We start from the raw sequence: 14,434 nt of genomic DNA on the forward strand, positions 1-14,434 counted from the left end.
GTTGTGGGTAGCTGGCGGGTGTCAGCCGACGCTGGGCTCTAGCTACCCTGGTGCTGGTCCGGCCGGATGAGGCCTGTGGCCTCTCCAGTTGTTTCTTTACTGATTAAAAATACAACTTCAAAACTTCTTTAATCACATTACTCATATTAATATTCTACACACATACACATACACACACACACACACACACACACATATATATATATGTATATATATACATATATATATATATGCATAGCCCTATAGGTAATGAGCAAGATTGTAGAGTTTAATATGAATAGAGAACCTTAGTGTAAAGAATGCTCATTAAATATAAAGTTCAAGGTAATCTATTAGTCTTGATTTCAAGTCTAGCATGTTTAATATGGACTCAGTCTACTGCATTTTGAAAATATTACTTAACTAAGACAATATTGAGATAACAATTCCTTTTTGAACTTTGGCTGTGGATTCTCCCCCAATATAATGCTAATTCAAACAACATTTCTTTGTTTTATCATACCATTTTGGAATAGAAAACAATTTGTTATTTTTCATTTTGAGTAGCAAAATGCATATTTTGCCAGTGCAGGTAGAAAAAGATTGGCTGAAATTTGGACTTGTGATTTCCTACTAAAAGATAATGAAATGCTTTCAGAATGCTGTATTGCTCTGTAGACTATGCTTTATACTATGATTTCTATTTGACTGACTGATAGCTCCTCTTTGGTTCTTTCATTGTCTTGATTTTCTTGCTAAGGTTTTCCTCTATGATTTTCAGTGTTTATGTTTGAGATGTATTCCTCAGATGTCTGAATCCTAAATTGATTTCTTTGTTTTACTCATCTGCACATTTGTAAAGTATGCTTTGGAAATTTTTATTTCTATGTATTTTCCTGTTCTAGACAATTCATAAACTAAATCTGAATAGTATATTTTCCTTTATGATTGCCTTTATATATGTTTGTGACATTCATCCAAGCTTTAGAATGAGTCTGTGCTATATTTTTACATCTAAATATATTTGGAACAAGAGAAATAGAAGATACTGCTTATCCATTCAGTAGTTAATATATATTTGTTAAATTCACACAAAATAAGCTACATGTTTTATTCTGTTTTTGTTTGTTTGTTTTGTGAGAGGTTTTAGTTTAATTTTATTTGTTTTTCATTTGGCATTCCTTATTTTATTCACAATTCGTTTGATTGCTTTTATGTCTGCTTGAGAATGAACATAAAGTTGAATGGATAAAGAGGTGGGAGGATCTGAAAAGAGTTGGGGGAGTGGAAAATGATGAAAATAATGTATGTATATGAAGAAATATTCTAATAAAAGTATAAAACTGGTAGGTAGGTAGTTATAAATATTGCTCTAAAATGCATTTACTTATTAGAACCAAGTTTATTGTATAGACATATGTCTATAACATGGTGACTGTTTCTAATTTTTCAATCTTACACTATTAAGTGTTTCTGTTTCAATGCATTCTTTTCCATTGTTTATGGTTATAAGCAACATATGAAAGAAGTCAGACATCCTCCACTGCCATAAACGTTTGTTATTGTTCTTCTTTTATATTACCCCCAGATGGGATGATTTTGGGGTTTATAGGAAAACCAGCTTAATATCAAATGTGTATCCTGTGAGGTTAAAGTAATACAAAAATATACTATGCAAAAACTATTTTCAAATCAACTGCAGAACATAATCCACCTCAGTACTTAGTGATAGTCAATACTCATGACACTGGCCTGCTCCCATGGTCTGCAGCATCTTTCAGGGTACTAGGAGAAGGTGTCCCTTAAGGTGATACTTATGGAAGCAACGACATTCGGAACAGCAGCTTTGAACCATTGAGAAGCAGAAACTTTGGAATTCCACTGAAAAGAAGCTCATGCACTGATTTTGAGAGCCATCTCAACTGTACTGTCCATGAATCAGCATGATTTTGGTGTTTGCTCCATGTCATCAGAAGGTGACTGTGGAAAGATTTTGGAACTTTGGGCTTGAAGATCCATTCAGTGTTAAGAGCTCTAGTGTAAAACAGAGTTGTTTGTTTTCTGTTTGATTTTAAACAGAGAAAATAAAAGGAGTAACTGCTCCTTTTTTCTTTCTTTTTTTCATATCAAAGTTTCTAACAGTGTATCAGTGATGGACAACAGAGAGACATGCTGTAGAGTGACAAAGCTGCTTTTGAATGCTGGTGGTTCTGTTCTTTTGACACTACACACTTTTATGATATGTGTTAATGCTCTATGACAAATGCTCTGATTCCTAGTGCCAAAGTTCATTTCAGTGTATATAGCTGAACACTCATCCATATGTGCTCTTTTTTTTTAATGGTGCTTTAAGAGCCCATCATTTGCAAGTCATCCATATCATTCCTTAGGCATCTTATCTTTGCTCAATTGTTAAAGAGTGGTGGCTTGTTTTCATGGGTTTTGTATTTGTGTCTAATGCATGCTTTAACATGATAAACACAATGCATCGTGTAGCTGCAGTTTTATGGAAAACTCAATCTTGTAGGAGTTATTTTTCAGATCTTCAATAATTTTTTTCTTTAAATTTCAAAAAAAAAAAAAGCTCTGTGGGTTGTTGTGTAGGAGCTTGGAAGATAATGTTGAAAACAGTACTGAAGATGGAGGCCTTGTGAAATTTCAGAGGGAAAATTAAAAGATCTTTTCAGGGCTATCTTTTGATTATAAAGATTCTGTAGTTTTGGTTAGCTGAGGCTGAAGAATCAGGTGTAGTTAAGAAGATACCAGAACTACGAAAGCAAAAACTGCACTACTAGGACTATTGATGCTAGTTACCTGAGTTAGAAATTAGCGGTGATTTAGAAGAGACCAGCATCATTGAGGTGACATCTTCTGGGAAGTGTTTTCTGAGAGCACAGAAGCTGTGTTCCAGAGATAGCCAAAGTTGCACTTTTTGCTGTGGCTGGACTTGGTAACATGTAAGACTCACCCAGGTGGTACTGGTTTGAAGACATGAAGGTGCCATGAAGAGCAGCTGATGCTCAGCACTGTGAGAGGCCATTCAAGGCCATTAGAGAAAGTGCAGCCTCTGTTGTAGTTGATGGCCCAGGACTTGAAGGGGTCATGCAAAGGAGTTGAGGCTTGGCACCACGAAAAGAGCCTATGAGAGGCTATTGGTGAAGCCTAGTTATAGCAGAAGACAGCAGTGTTTTGGAGATGCCGGTACCATGAATGTCTACCAAGAACAGCAGCAACAGTGGAGTGCAGGCATTGGGAGCCTAGAGGATGAGGTGTGTGCTACAAAGGGCAGATCTGGAGAACTGACCCAAACCATTGCAGGAGTGTGAGTGTGCCCTGATATTTTCCCCTCTTGATGGAAGTATTTTAGTGGAGCCCACAGTAAGAGACTTTTAATTGTAAAAAGACTTTAGATTTTAAAAGAGATTAGATATTTTGGGGGTATTTATGTCATTTACATTTCCAATGCTATCCCAAAATTCCCAAAAACCCTCCCCCACCCACTCCCCCAACCACCCACACCCACCTCTCGGCCCTGGCATTCCCCTGTACTGAGGCATATAAAGTATGCACAACCAATGGGCCTCTCTTTCCACTGATGGCCGACTAGGCTATCTCCTGATTCATATGCAGCTAAAGACACTAACTCCAGGGGGTGAGGGTAATAGTTGGTTCATATTGTTGTTCCACCTATAGGATTGTAGATCCCTTTAGCTCCTTGGGTTCTTTCTCTAGCTCCCCCATTGGGGGCCCTGTGATCCATCCAATAGCTGACTGTGAGCATCTACTTCTGTGTTGGCTAGGCCCCGGCATAGTCTCACAAGAGACTGCTATATCTGGGTCCTTTCAGCAAAATCTTGTTAGTGTATGCAATGGTGTCAGTGTTTGGAAGCTGATTAGGGGATGGATGCCCGGATATGGCAGTCTTTAGATGGTCCATCCTTTTGTCTCAGATCCAAACTTTGTCTCTGTAACTCCTTCCATAGGTGTTTTGTTTCCAATTCTAAGAAGGGGCAAAGGGTCCACACTTTGGTCTTTGTTCTTCTTGAGTTTCATGCGTTTAGCAAATTGTATCTTATATCTTGGGTATTCTAAGTTTCTGGGCTAATATCCACTTATNANTGAGTANATATNNTGNGAGTTCNTTTGTGATTGGGTTACCTCACTCAGGATGATGCCCTCCAGNTCCATCCATTTGNCTAGGAATTTCATAAATTCATTCTTTTTAATAGCTGTGTAGTACTCCATTGTGTAAATGTATCACATTTTCTGTATCCATTCCTCTGTTGAGGGGCATCTGGGTTCTTTCCAGCTTCTGGCTATTATAAATAAGGATGCTATGAACATAGTGTAGAATGTGTCCTTACTCCATACTCCAGACATTAATATCCTACTGAAGAAATGCTGGCAAATATAACCCCATATTCTTTTGAAGCATTTTTCTTGTTTTGGAGAATTATTTGTTTGATTTTAACCTATTGGCCAATGTTTAATTTCATTCATTACCTATGTCAATAAAGCCCTATCTATAAATGGGTGACATGAATTTGAAAGAGAACAAGGAGAGTTATGTGAATGGGAAGAAAGGGAAGGATTCTATGATGGGATTATAATCTCAAAAACTAAAAATTAATAATTAAAAATACTGAATTCTGTGTCTTGAATTTCTTTGACTCTGTGCCTATATTGAACTGTTTCCCTCATGTTTGCCTTTAATTTTTAAGGTTTCAAGTGTTTCATTAAAGATCTTTGATACATTTCATCTTGATTTCTGTACACATAAGAAGTATATAGATATAATTCCATTCATTTACATGTGGCTAGGTTGTTTTTTCTTTTCATTAGTTTGTCTCTTTTTGTTATTGCTGTCGATTTTCTTTTTAAAAATTTAAGAAATGATATTATCTGAGATTGCCTCAAACTAATTATTCAAGAAAAACTTGAACTCCTGATCTTCCCATTTTTACCTCCCAAGTAAGAAGATTCCAGAATATGTCACAATGCCTAACTCCAGCAACAGTTCAAGTACCTTTTCTTTTCTGTGACATATCTTGACTACACAGTATTATTTAATGAAGCTCAAATGTGTTCATTAATATCATCTCTGTCTCATTTATTCATGTACTGACTGATATCCATGCAAATTCCTATGGCTGGTTGTAGTACACCTCATTTCAAAAATACCCCCATGTTTAGTAATTTCTAGAAAAGGAATAAATTAATCTTTACCTTGAGGTTAAAAATACATTTGGCACAAGCTGTTTTAAACTAATGATGATCTAAGAAATTACTCCTTTATGAAGCCAATTGTTTTTATATTAATTAATAGCTTATGTTTTATCATTTCCCATTAGGTAGGTATTTATTATAACTAGATTTATCATTATTTTCTAGTTTATCAATACAATACTGCAATTGATGACATGACATTTTCTAACACGTATTTTATAGAAATTCACAAATTAGTTAAATAGTATGCTATCAGTAATCTCCGGGCTCCATACTTTTTCTACAATCTTTACTGGTATTGCTGAACTCATTAATAAAGTGCTATATGTAAAAACTTAAGAAACTAAAACAGAAATTTCAAGTAGGTATTGAAATTATGTAGCAATGATGCTATGTGCCTTTGGATTTCTGGGAATGTTGCTCAATGGGAAAGCTCCTTTTGGACATGGATGACTTCTGGAAAATCATTTTGAGCATTAAAGACTAAAAAGCAAGCATAAACTAGTTTTGCGAAGTGACTTGGGGAACTCTCAGGACAGATAATAGCTTAAATATTTTGCGGTATTCCATCCTAAAGAAATAAGTTAATAAGGAATACTGGGAATAGTATCTATAGGAAATTATCATTGAGGATGGAGAAACAATGAGCAAAGAAAACAACACAATAAATTTCCCTTAAGATAGGATGGTTATTAGGAGATGGAGTTCAATATTGGCTCCANCAGNGAAGTANAGTCCCTAAAGNCAACATCATGACNTTNNTAANTGCCAAGTCNATAAGAAACAAANGACACATCANAGTCTAGCTTGCAAACACCATCANCTCAAGTCTGTTTTNTATCTTGTTCTCTGAGAAGAGATTGAGAAGGCTTCTACATTGACATAGACAACTATATCATGCTCGTGAGTTATATAAAACTTTTCGAGTCTCATCTGGTGGTGAGATAAAAAGAAGACAGCACTTCAAAGGATTAAAGGGTATGGTCATAAATTATGACAAATTAAGCAGGATTCAAGGGTATATGAAAAATTAGTTTTGTGCTGTCTCTTGTTAGAATCAAATGTTCAAAACCTGCAGAGACTGAAGTAACCCTATAACATAACAGGTGTAAAGAATGAAGTAAAAACATTTCTCTTAGAGTGAGAGAGGTTGAAATTTCTTTATGTTAGTGTTCTCATTTTTCTTTAACATCATTGAATTGATGTAGCTCCAACATATCTGTAAAGGTTAAATTGTTGGGGAAAGAAATGTCTTTTTTGATCACTAAGTGGACCAGGTATGTTAAACATGCAGGGCCCTCTACTCAATGGAGGAGACATAATACTTTTTTTCTTTTCATGAGGCCGGGGTTGGATATTATTATTGTTATAGAGACCTGTTTTGCTATCTGTAAAGGCAGACACCACCTACATTTTTCTACAGAGGCAGTCCTCACCAAAATCTGCCAGAATTTTTGCCTCAGACTTTTCCTCCATGTCTTGCACCACAAGCAGCCAATAGTTGTGGACCATGCATATATGCATGGGGCATATCGCCTTCTGGACTCTGTTCTATCTCAGTCAGAGACCACACCAGATTCTATGCTCTTTAAGCTATAGGACCTACCCTCATGCTCAGGTGTCCTTTGTGAAGTCGTTTGTGAGAAGTCATGCCTTAAGTTTTATTGTACACATGGATGATTCAGCATGATTGTAGGCTTTAAATCTGGAATGGGAAGCTTGTTGCTTTGAAACTTTCCCCCAAATTGCTTTATGGATTAAATTCTAACAGTAAACTGATCTTGTATCAGATTTCTCACTTTTGATGAAGTATATATGAATTGAGATTTTATTCCCAACTCTTTGAAAATTACTGCCTCTGTTAACACCTACGAAGGTCACCTTCAATAAATAAATATTGTACAACTTGTTTTGAGCCACTTCTTACGTTTGAAATTATTTTGAATGGAGATTATTCACATATGCTTTTCCTGTATATAGGCTGCTTTTCCAGTTTTAAATGTTCATAAAAGTAAAGGTCTGATAACAAAAACCTAGTGTTTCTTTTGATTGAAAATTGAAGCATATATCATTTTTAATTATTTCAATGTGTGGAACATTAGTTTCCAGACTTAAATTCATTTCTCATTAGAATCATTTTGTTATTTAGCCTTCAGAGTTAATTTTCAATATCATGGCGCCCAGCCATTAATAAGCGACTTGCTCTTCATGAAATTAACTATTTATTTTGCACATATACGAAAGATAATACAGGGTTTCCATTTAGTATCTTGGGTATTATGCTTGTGAAATGGCTACACATTGAACTTCAAAGATCTCTCAAGTATCCATCCTTCTCAAGTTATGCAATTGTAAGAGTCAAATGAAAGTAATAGAAGAATATCCTGAAAAAGACAGCATGGGGTATTGAGAATTTTAGGAAACACAAGTGAGACAGTGTCATAGTCAGTAAGTTCTATCTTGTAGGCCATCTTTCAATGTTTTTTTTGATTAATAGGTTGTCATATAGCAAGCACATGTTTCTAATCATTCAGAGAATCTGGCTAAATCTAAATTTCATGTAGATTTGAAGCAATGATGTTGGTCCTAACACAACCACAGTAGTATCTGGATGATGTTAGCTTCAAGTTGTCACAGGTTTTCCAAGTGTCAGGCCAGAGCTGAAGCAATGACAAATGTTGAGATTAGAGGGATGGAATTATCCCTTGTCCTGCATCTTCCTATTTGATAGCTGAGTGGGTATGTTAGCAAGTGACAGCAATGTTTGTGGCATTTAAGATTGTTGATGAATGACTTCACTTTATTTAACCTTAAATAAACTACTATGGGGAAATATCACTCTACATTGTGATAGCCTGTGGTAATGGTAATTTCTGCTCACAGAGATATTCTCATAGGCATTCCCATCATTCACTTCACAGGTGTAAGAGAAGATATCATAGCAATTTCTTGTGGTCTTATGATGTCACAATTATTTTCTATATTCACAGATATCATAAAAAAGAATGGGTCTGGAAAATGGTTCTTTGGTGACTGAATTCATTCTACTGGGGTTAACAAATGATCCTGATCTCCAGTTACCCCTGTTCTTACTCTTTCTGCTAATATACACAACAACAGCACTGGGGAATTTGGCCTTGATCACTTTAATTGCACTGAATTCTCACCTTCACACCCCCATGTACTTTTTCCTTTTAAACTTGTCCTGCATTGATCTTTGTTATTCATCTGTAATTACACCCAAAATGCTGATGAACTTCTTAGTAAGGAAGAACATTATCTCCTACATGGGATGTATGACCCAGCTCTATTTCTTTTGTTTTTTTGCCATTTGTGAATGTTGTGTTCTGACATCAATGGCCTATGATCGTTATGTGGCCATATGCAATCCACTCTTGTATAACATNNCTATGTCTCCCAAGGTTTGTTCCTATCTTATGCTTGGTTCATACATAATGGGGTTTTCTGGTGCCATGATTCACACTGGATGCATTGTGAGACTGACCTTCTGTGACAAGAACATCATCAACCACTATTTCTGTGATCTTTTCCCTCTGTTGCAGCTCTCCTGTACCAGCACTTATGCCAATGAAATAGAGATTCTAATCGTAGGTGGTACTTATATCATTGTGCCCAGTGTAATCATCTTTACCTCTTATGGTTTCATTCTCTCAAATATCCTTCAAATGAGATCCACTGCAGGAATGTCCAAAGCTTTTAGCACCTGCAGCTCCCATATACTTGCTGTTTCTTTATTCTTTGGCTCATGTGCATTTATGTATCTTCAACCCTCCTCACCTGGGTCTATGGATCAGGGAAAAGTCTCTTCTGTCTTCTATACCATTGTGGTCCCCATGATGAACCCCTTAATCTATAGCTTTAGGAACAAGGATGTTAAAGTTGCCCTGAGAAAAGTCTTTAGCAAAAGGAGACTTTCATAAAAAAAACAAACAAAAAAAAATCTCTTTATCACTGTTGGTATGCTAATGAGAATGTCTATTTATTTAAGGAGAACCACCTTTTAATTATTATTTACAACATCTGATCATTGATAGGATATTAGGACATTTTTTGTTCTTGCAGATATATAAATTTCCTTTAATTTCATACTATTGGCAAAATCATCATTTTAACAAAGCATAACAGTTGGTTATTAACTTATTCTCACGGGTATTCTGGATGTATCCTAAAAGTATCTAATTATCTGCCAATGTTTAAACAAAGTAATAGTGCATTTTTCATGTATTCTGTGGTGAGGTGTTGGCTCTCATTAGTTTATGTAATGAAGTGTGAATCAGATTGTCTTTTACTGTTTTCATGGGCAATAGTGTTTAAAATGGATATGCAAGACCTTCATGATTTAGATGTTTTTATTAATGGGCTAGTAAATAAAACCCATAAATATGCATTTGACCATATTATATTGGTCAGTTGTGTTATATTTATTTCACAAATAATAACCAGCAGATTTTATGGGATATATATGTACACACACACACACACACACACACACACACACACACACACACACACAAGGACTTTAGAAATTATGGGTGAGGAAGTGTACCTTAAAAGGTAGAAAGGTAGCCTGGTCCAAAGTTGAGCTAAGACTAGAAGCCCCAGAGACCATTAGAGGATGGTAGAAGCTTTGCCTGCTCCTCGGCCCCAGGTCTTTGTCACTAGCCACAGCCTCACATAGATTTGTTCATTAGTTATGTAAGGGAAATACCCCAAACCCCTCCACATGTAGAATAGGAAAAATATGTGACCTGTAGTAAGGTAGGCTCACAACAAGATCTCTATTCTAATAAGGGACCTAGAGGCCTGAAGGGCCTAGCAAATAAACTTTCATTCCCAGACATTACTGTTACTTAACGTATTTAAACCAGGCCCACCCTAAGAAGTGGAGTAGGGCTTTATACATCCACTTTCCACCATAGCAATAAATGATTTGTAACCACAGACTGTCTCTTTTCATCGGAATCCACTGTGAGGAGACACAGAGAAGACCTTTGTGTACAGAGTGGTTGCTAATTTCCCTTNGAAGGNTTCTCTGCACTCCCAANCCCAATCACCACCAAGTCAAGCCNGCTGCTGCCTCAAGCCAAGGACTCTCCCTGTAGGACCAGCTAGAAACCCTCTCCTCCATGGCCCTGGCCCTAGATTCTCTTATCAGCCCTTCCATGATTTTCAGCAGCACCTGTGTATCCAAGAGCCTGGGAACTCCATGGCCCCAGCCTTTTTGCAGGCTCGGGAACACTTGAGGTAGCTCAGGCTGTCTTACATCTCAGACTGCACTTTTCCACCCATTAACAGTGTCCTGGAGCTTCCTGGTGGCCCACACCTGCCTGGAAACAGCATGGTTTAAACTCAGTCAGACTCTCTCACCTCGCGAAGGAGTCAAGCCCTGTGGTGGAGCAGATGGGGGACCTACAACCCTACTTTTCCACTTTTCATGAAGCTTTAGTAGAAATTTTTATCCTTGAATACTATAGTTCAACAGATAATTGAAGAATACTTGAAATTTGGATGCATATTGGTTCTGCTATGAGAACGAGGACAATACCAAGAATTAAATTAATGGGTTGTAGTTGAAATTCATTTGATCTCTTCCTACACCAATTCTAGAAATTGTTATTGTGTATTGTGGTATAGTAATTATGAGCATGTCTTTACATTTTTTGCTAAATCTTATTCCCTAGGTATCTAACAACCATTTATGTAATAGTACTGTCCTGTTTTTATGTATTGAGTATGTATCTCCCTAACAATTTCCATATCCACATTTTCTGCTGCAGTGCAGATTTGGTATTTTCATCACAGCTTTGGTTATTGCTTATTACTCATTTTTCTTGTTTACTTCCATTGGGAGTTAGTTGAGATGGTATATCAATGAGTTTGGATTTCTATTTTCATGGCTACATGTGTTGAATTGTGTGTGTGTGTTAGCTTCTTGTACTTATTATTTGAAAAGACATTTCGTTCTTATGCACATTTATATGATCAAATTTTGTCTTGTCATTAATATATTTGAGTTTGTTTTTCTCTCCAATTACTAATAAGATGATAAAATGAGGAGATGGCAAACTCATCTCTCTCTCCTTTTTTTCACATTTCTCTTACTGTGGAGAAAAAGCTTGATGGAAACCTATTCATCAGCTTTGCTGTCATTACCTAATCATTGAAGACCTATTAATAANAAAAGAACCTATGAATTTGAAAGAAAGCAGGGAGAAGTATTTAGAAGTGTTTAGAAAGAGTTATAGCGGCACTAATCTTATTATATTATAATCTCAAAATAGGTGATAGCTTGGAGTAAATAAACAACAGTAAACAGTGGACAACAATGAAAAACCATTGATCATAAAATTGAAGCATTATATAAATGTATATGTATGTGTTTATATAATTTGCTTAAATTTTTAAATGTACATAACCACATATAAAGTATATTATATATAACATATATTAACATGTATTTATTAAAAAATAAAGAAATTAATTTTTTAAATACCTATTTAGAAATTCATTTACTCTGCATTTGCCTTAAAGGTTTTTCCTTATGTTTGTCCATTATCCTCAAACTTTTAAGTGTTTCATAAAGATCTATTATAACTTTCATATTTCACAATGAGAAATAAACACTTCCTTCATTTACATGTGAATATCCACTTCAGTGTATCTTTTGATATTACTGTTGTGTTTTTATGTTTTCTTTTTCCCCCTTTTTTATTTGATATTTTCTTCATTTACATTTCAAATGTAATCCCTAAAGTCCCCTATACCCTTCCCTGCTGCTCTGGTCCCCCAACCCACCCACTCCTGCTTCCTGGCCCTGGATTCCCCTGTACTGGGGCATAGAATCCTTGCAAGATCAAGGGCCTCTCCTCCCATTGATGGCCAACTAGGCCATCCTCTGCTACATATGCAACTAGAGACACAGCTCTGAAGGGTACTGGTTAGTTCATATTGTTGTTCCTCATATAGGATTGCAGACACCTTTAGCTCCTTGGGTACTTTCTGCAGCTCCTTCATTTGGGCCCTGTGTTCCATTCAATACATGACTGTGAACATCCACTTCTGTATTTGCCAGGCACTGGCATAGCTTCACAAGAGATAGCTATATCAGGGTCCTGTCTGCTAAATCTTTCTGGCATATGCAATAGTGTCTTGGTTTGGTGGGTTTATATGGGATCGATTTCCAGGTGGGGCAGTCTCTGGATCGTCCTTCCTTCCATCTCAGCTCCGAACTTTGTCTTTTGTAACTCCTTCCATGGGTATTTTGTTCCCCATTCTAAGAAGAAATGAAATATCCACAGGTTAGTCTTCCTTCTTCTTGAGTTTCATGTGTTCTGCAAATTGTATCCTGGGTATTCAAAGTTTCAGGAATAATATCCACTTATCAGTGAGTGCATATCATGTGTGTCCTTTTGTGGTTGGGATACTTCACTCAGGATGATATCCTCCAGATCCATATATTTAACTACAAATTTGATAAATTCATTGTTTTTAATAGCTGCATACTACTCCATTGTGTAAATGTACCACACTTTCTGTTTCCATTCCTCTGTTGAGGGACATCTGAGTTCTTTCCAGCTTCTTTCTATTATAAATAAGGCTGCTATGAACATAGTGGAGCATGTGTCCTTATTACAAATTGGAACATCTTCTGGGTATATACCCAGGAATGATATTGATGATTCTTCCTGTAGACCTATGTCTCATTTTCTGAGGAACTGCCAAGCTATTTTCTAGACTGGTTGTACCAGCTTGCAATCCCACCAAAAATGGAGGAGAGTTCCTCTTTTTCCACATCTTTGCCAGCATCTGCTGTTACCTGAATTTTGGTTCTCAGCCATTCTGCTTGGTATGAGGTAGAATCTGAGAGTTGTTTTGATTTGCATTTTCCTGATGATTTAGGCTGTTAAACATTTTTTTTCAGGTGCTTCTCCGCCATTCGGTATTCCTCAGTTGAGAATTCTTTGTTTAGTTCTGTACCCTAATTTAATGGGGTTATTTGATTTTCTGGAGTCCATCTTACTGAGTTATATATATATGTTGGATATTAGTCCCCTATTGGAATTTAGGGTTGCTAAAGATCCTTTCCCAATCTGTTGGTGGTATTTTTGTCTTACTGACTGTGTCTTTTGTCTCACAGAAGCTTTGTAATTTTATGAGGTCCCATTTGTCAATTCAATTGTCGACCTTACAGACCAAGCTATTGCTGTTCTGTTCAGGAAAATTTCCCCTGTGCCCATATTTTGAGGCTTCCCCCACTTTGTCTTCTATAAGTTTCAGTGTTTCTGGTTTTATGTGGAGTTCCTTGATCCACTTAGACTTGAGCTTTGTACAAGGAAGTAAGAATGGATCAATTCGCATTCTTCTACATGATAACTGCCAGTTGTGCCTTCATCATTTGTTGAAAATGCTGCCTTTTTTCCACTGGATGGTTTTAGCTCCCTTGTCAAAGATCAAGTGACCATAGTTGTGTGGATTCATTTCTGGGGCTTCAATTCTATTCCATTGGTCTTCCTGTCTTTTGCTATACCAGTACCATGCAGTTTTTATCACAATTGCTCTGTAGTACAGCTTTAGGTCAGGCGTGGTGATTCCAACAGAGGTCTTTTATTGTTGAGAATTGTTTTTGCTATCCTAGGTCTTTATGTTTTCTTATGTGGAGACAATATATTTTGTTCTCTAGACTGTTTCAACTTAGGTAACTTATAGGACCTTAAACTACTAATCCTTTCATCTCCCTCTTGCAACTGAGGAGATTACTAGAATATGACATTTTACCTGATTCCAGCAATAAAGACTGTCTTTTTTCTCACATTGTTTTAAGAGGACTTTGTCTTGCCTTAAAAGTCTGTAGCACTGAGATTTTATTTGTATGTCTTATATCCTATTCCACTAATCCACGTGTGTCTCTGTTCTAGCACTGTGTTGCCTAAGTTTCTATGCTTCTATAGTATAGTATGACATTAGATATCACAATGCCAATTACAATGCTATTTTTAAATTTTGTTTTCCATTTTCACACTCTGTGGTTAGAGTGAATTTGTCAAGTTTTCACTTATGGGGAGAACAGTATTTTAATTTTTTTGTCTATTGCGTTGAACCTGTAGATTGTTTGATACTCCTCACTTTGTTATACTTAATGTTTGCTCACTAACTACATGGGAGGTCTTTCCATGTTCTTGAATCTAAATCATTGTTTTTTGATGTCTTG

The 14,434-nt window shown here is 36.4% G+C and overlaps 1 protein-coding gene across 1 annotated transcript; it reads left to right on the top strand.

Annotated features, from left to right (window-relative positions):
* The first annotated feature begins 8,210 nt into the window (after positions 1–8,210).
* LOC110301605 (olfactory receptor 8B3-like) lies at positions 8,211–13,180 on the top strand. The gene is made up of 2 exons (XM_021172137.1): positions 8,211–9,119; positions 13,148–13,180. The coding sequence occupies exons 1-2, from the start codon at positions 8,211–8,213 to the stop codon at positions 13,178–13,180; spliced, it is 942 nt and encodes a 313-aa protein (XP_021027796.1).
* The last annotated feature ends 1,254 nt before the right edge of the window (positions 13,181–14,434 follow it).

Source organism: Mus caroli, chromosome 9 (genome assembly GCF_900094665.2).
Source record: "Mus caroli chromosome 9, CAROLI_EIJ_v1.1, whole genome shotgun sequence".
Taxonomy (NCBI): Eukaryota; Metazoa; Chordata; class Mammalia; order Rodentia; family Muridae; genus Mus; species Mus caroli.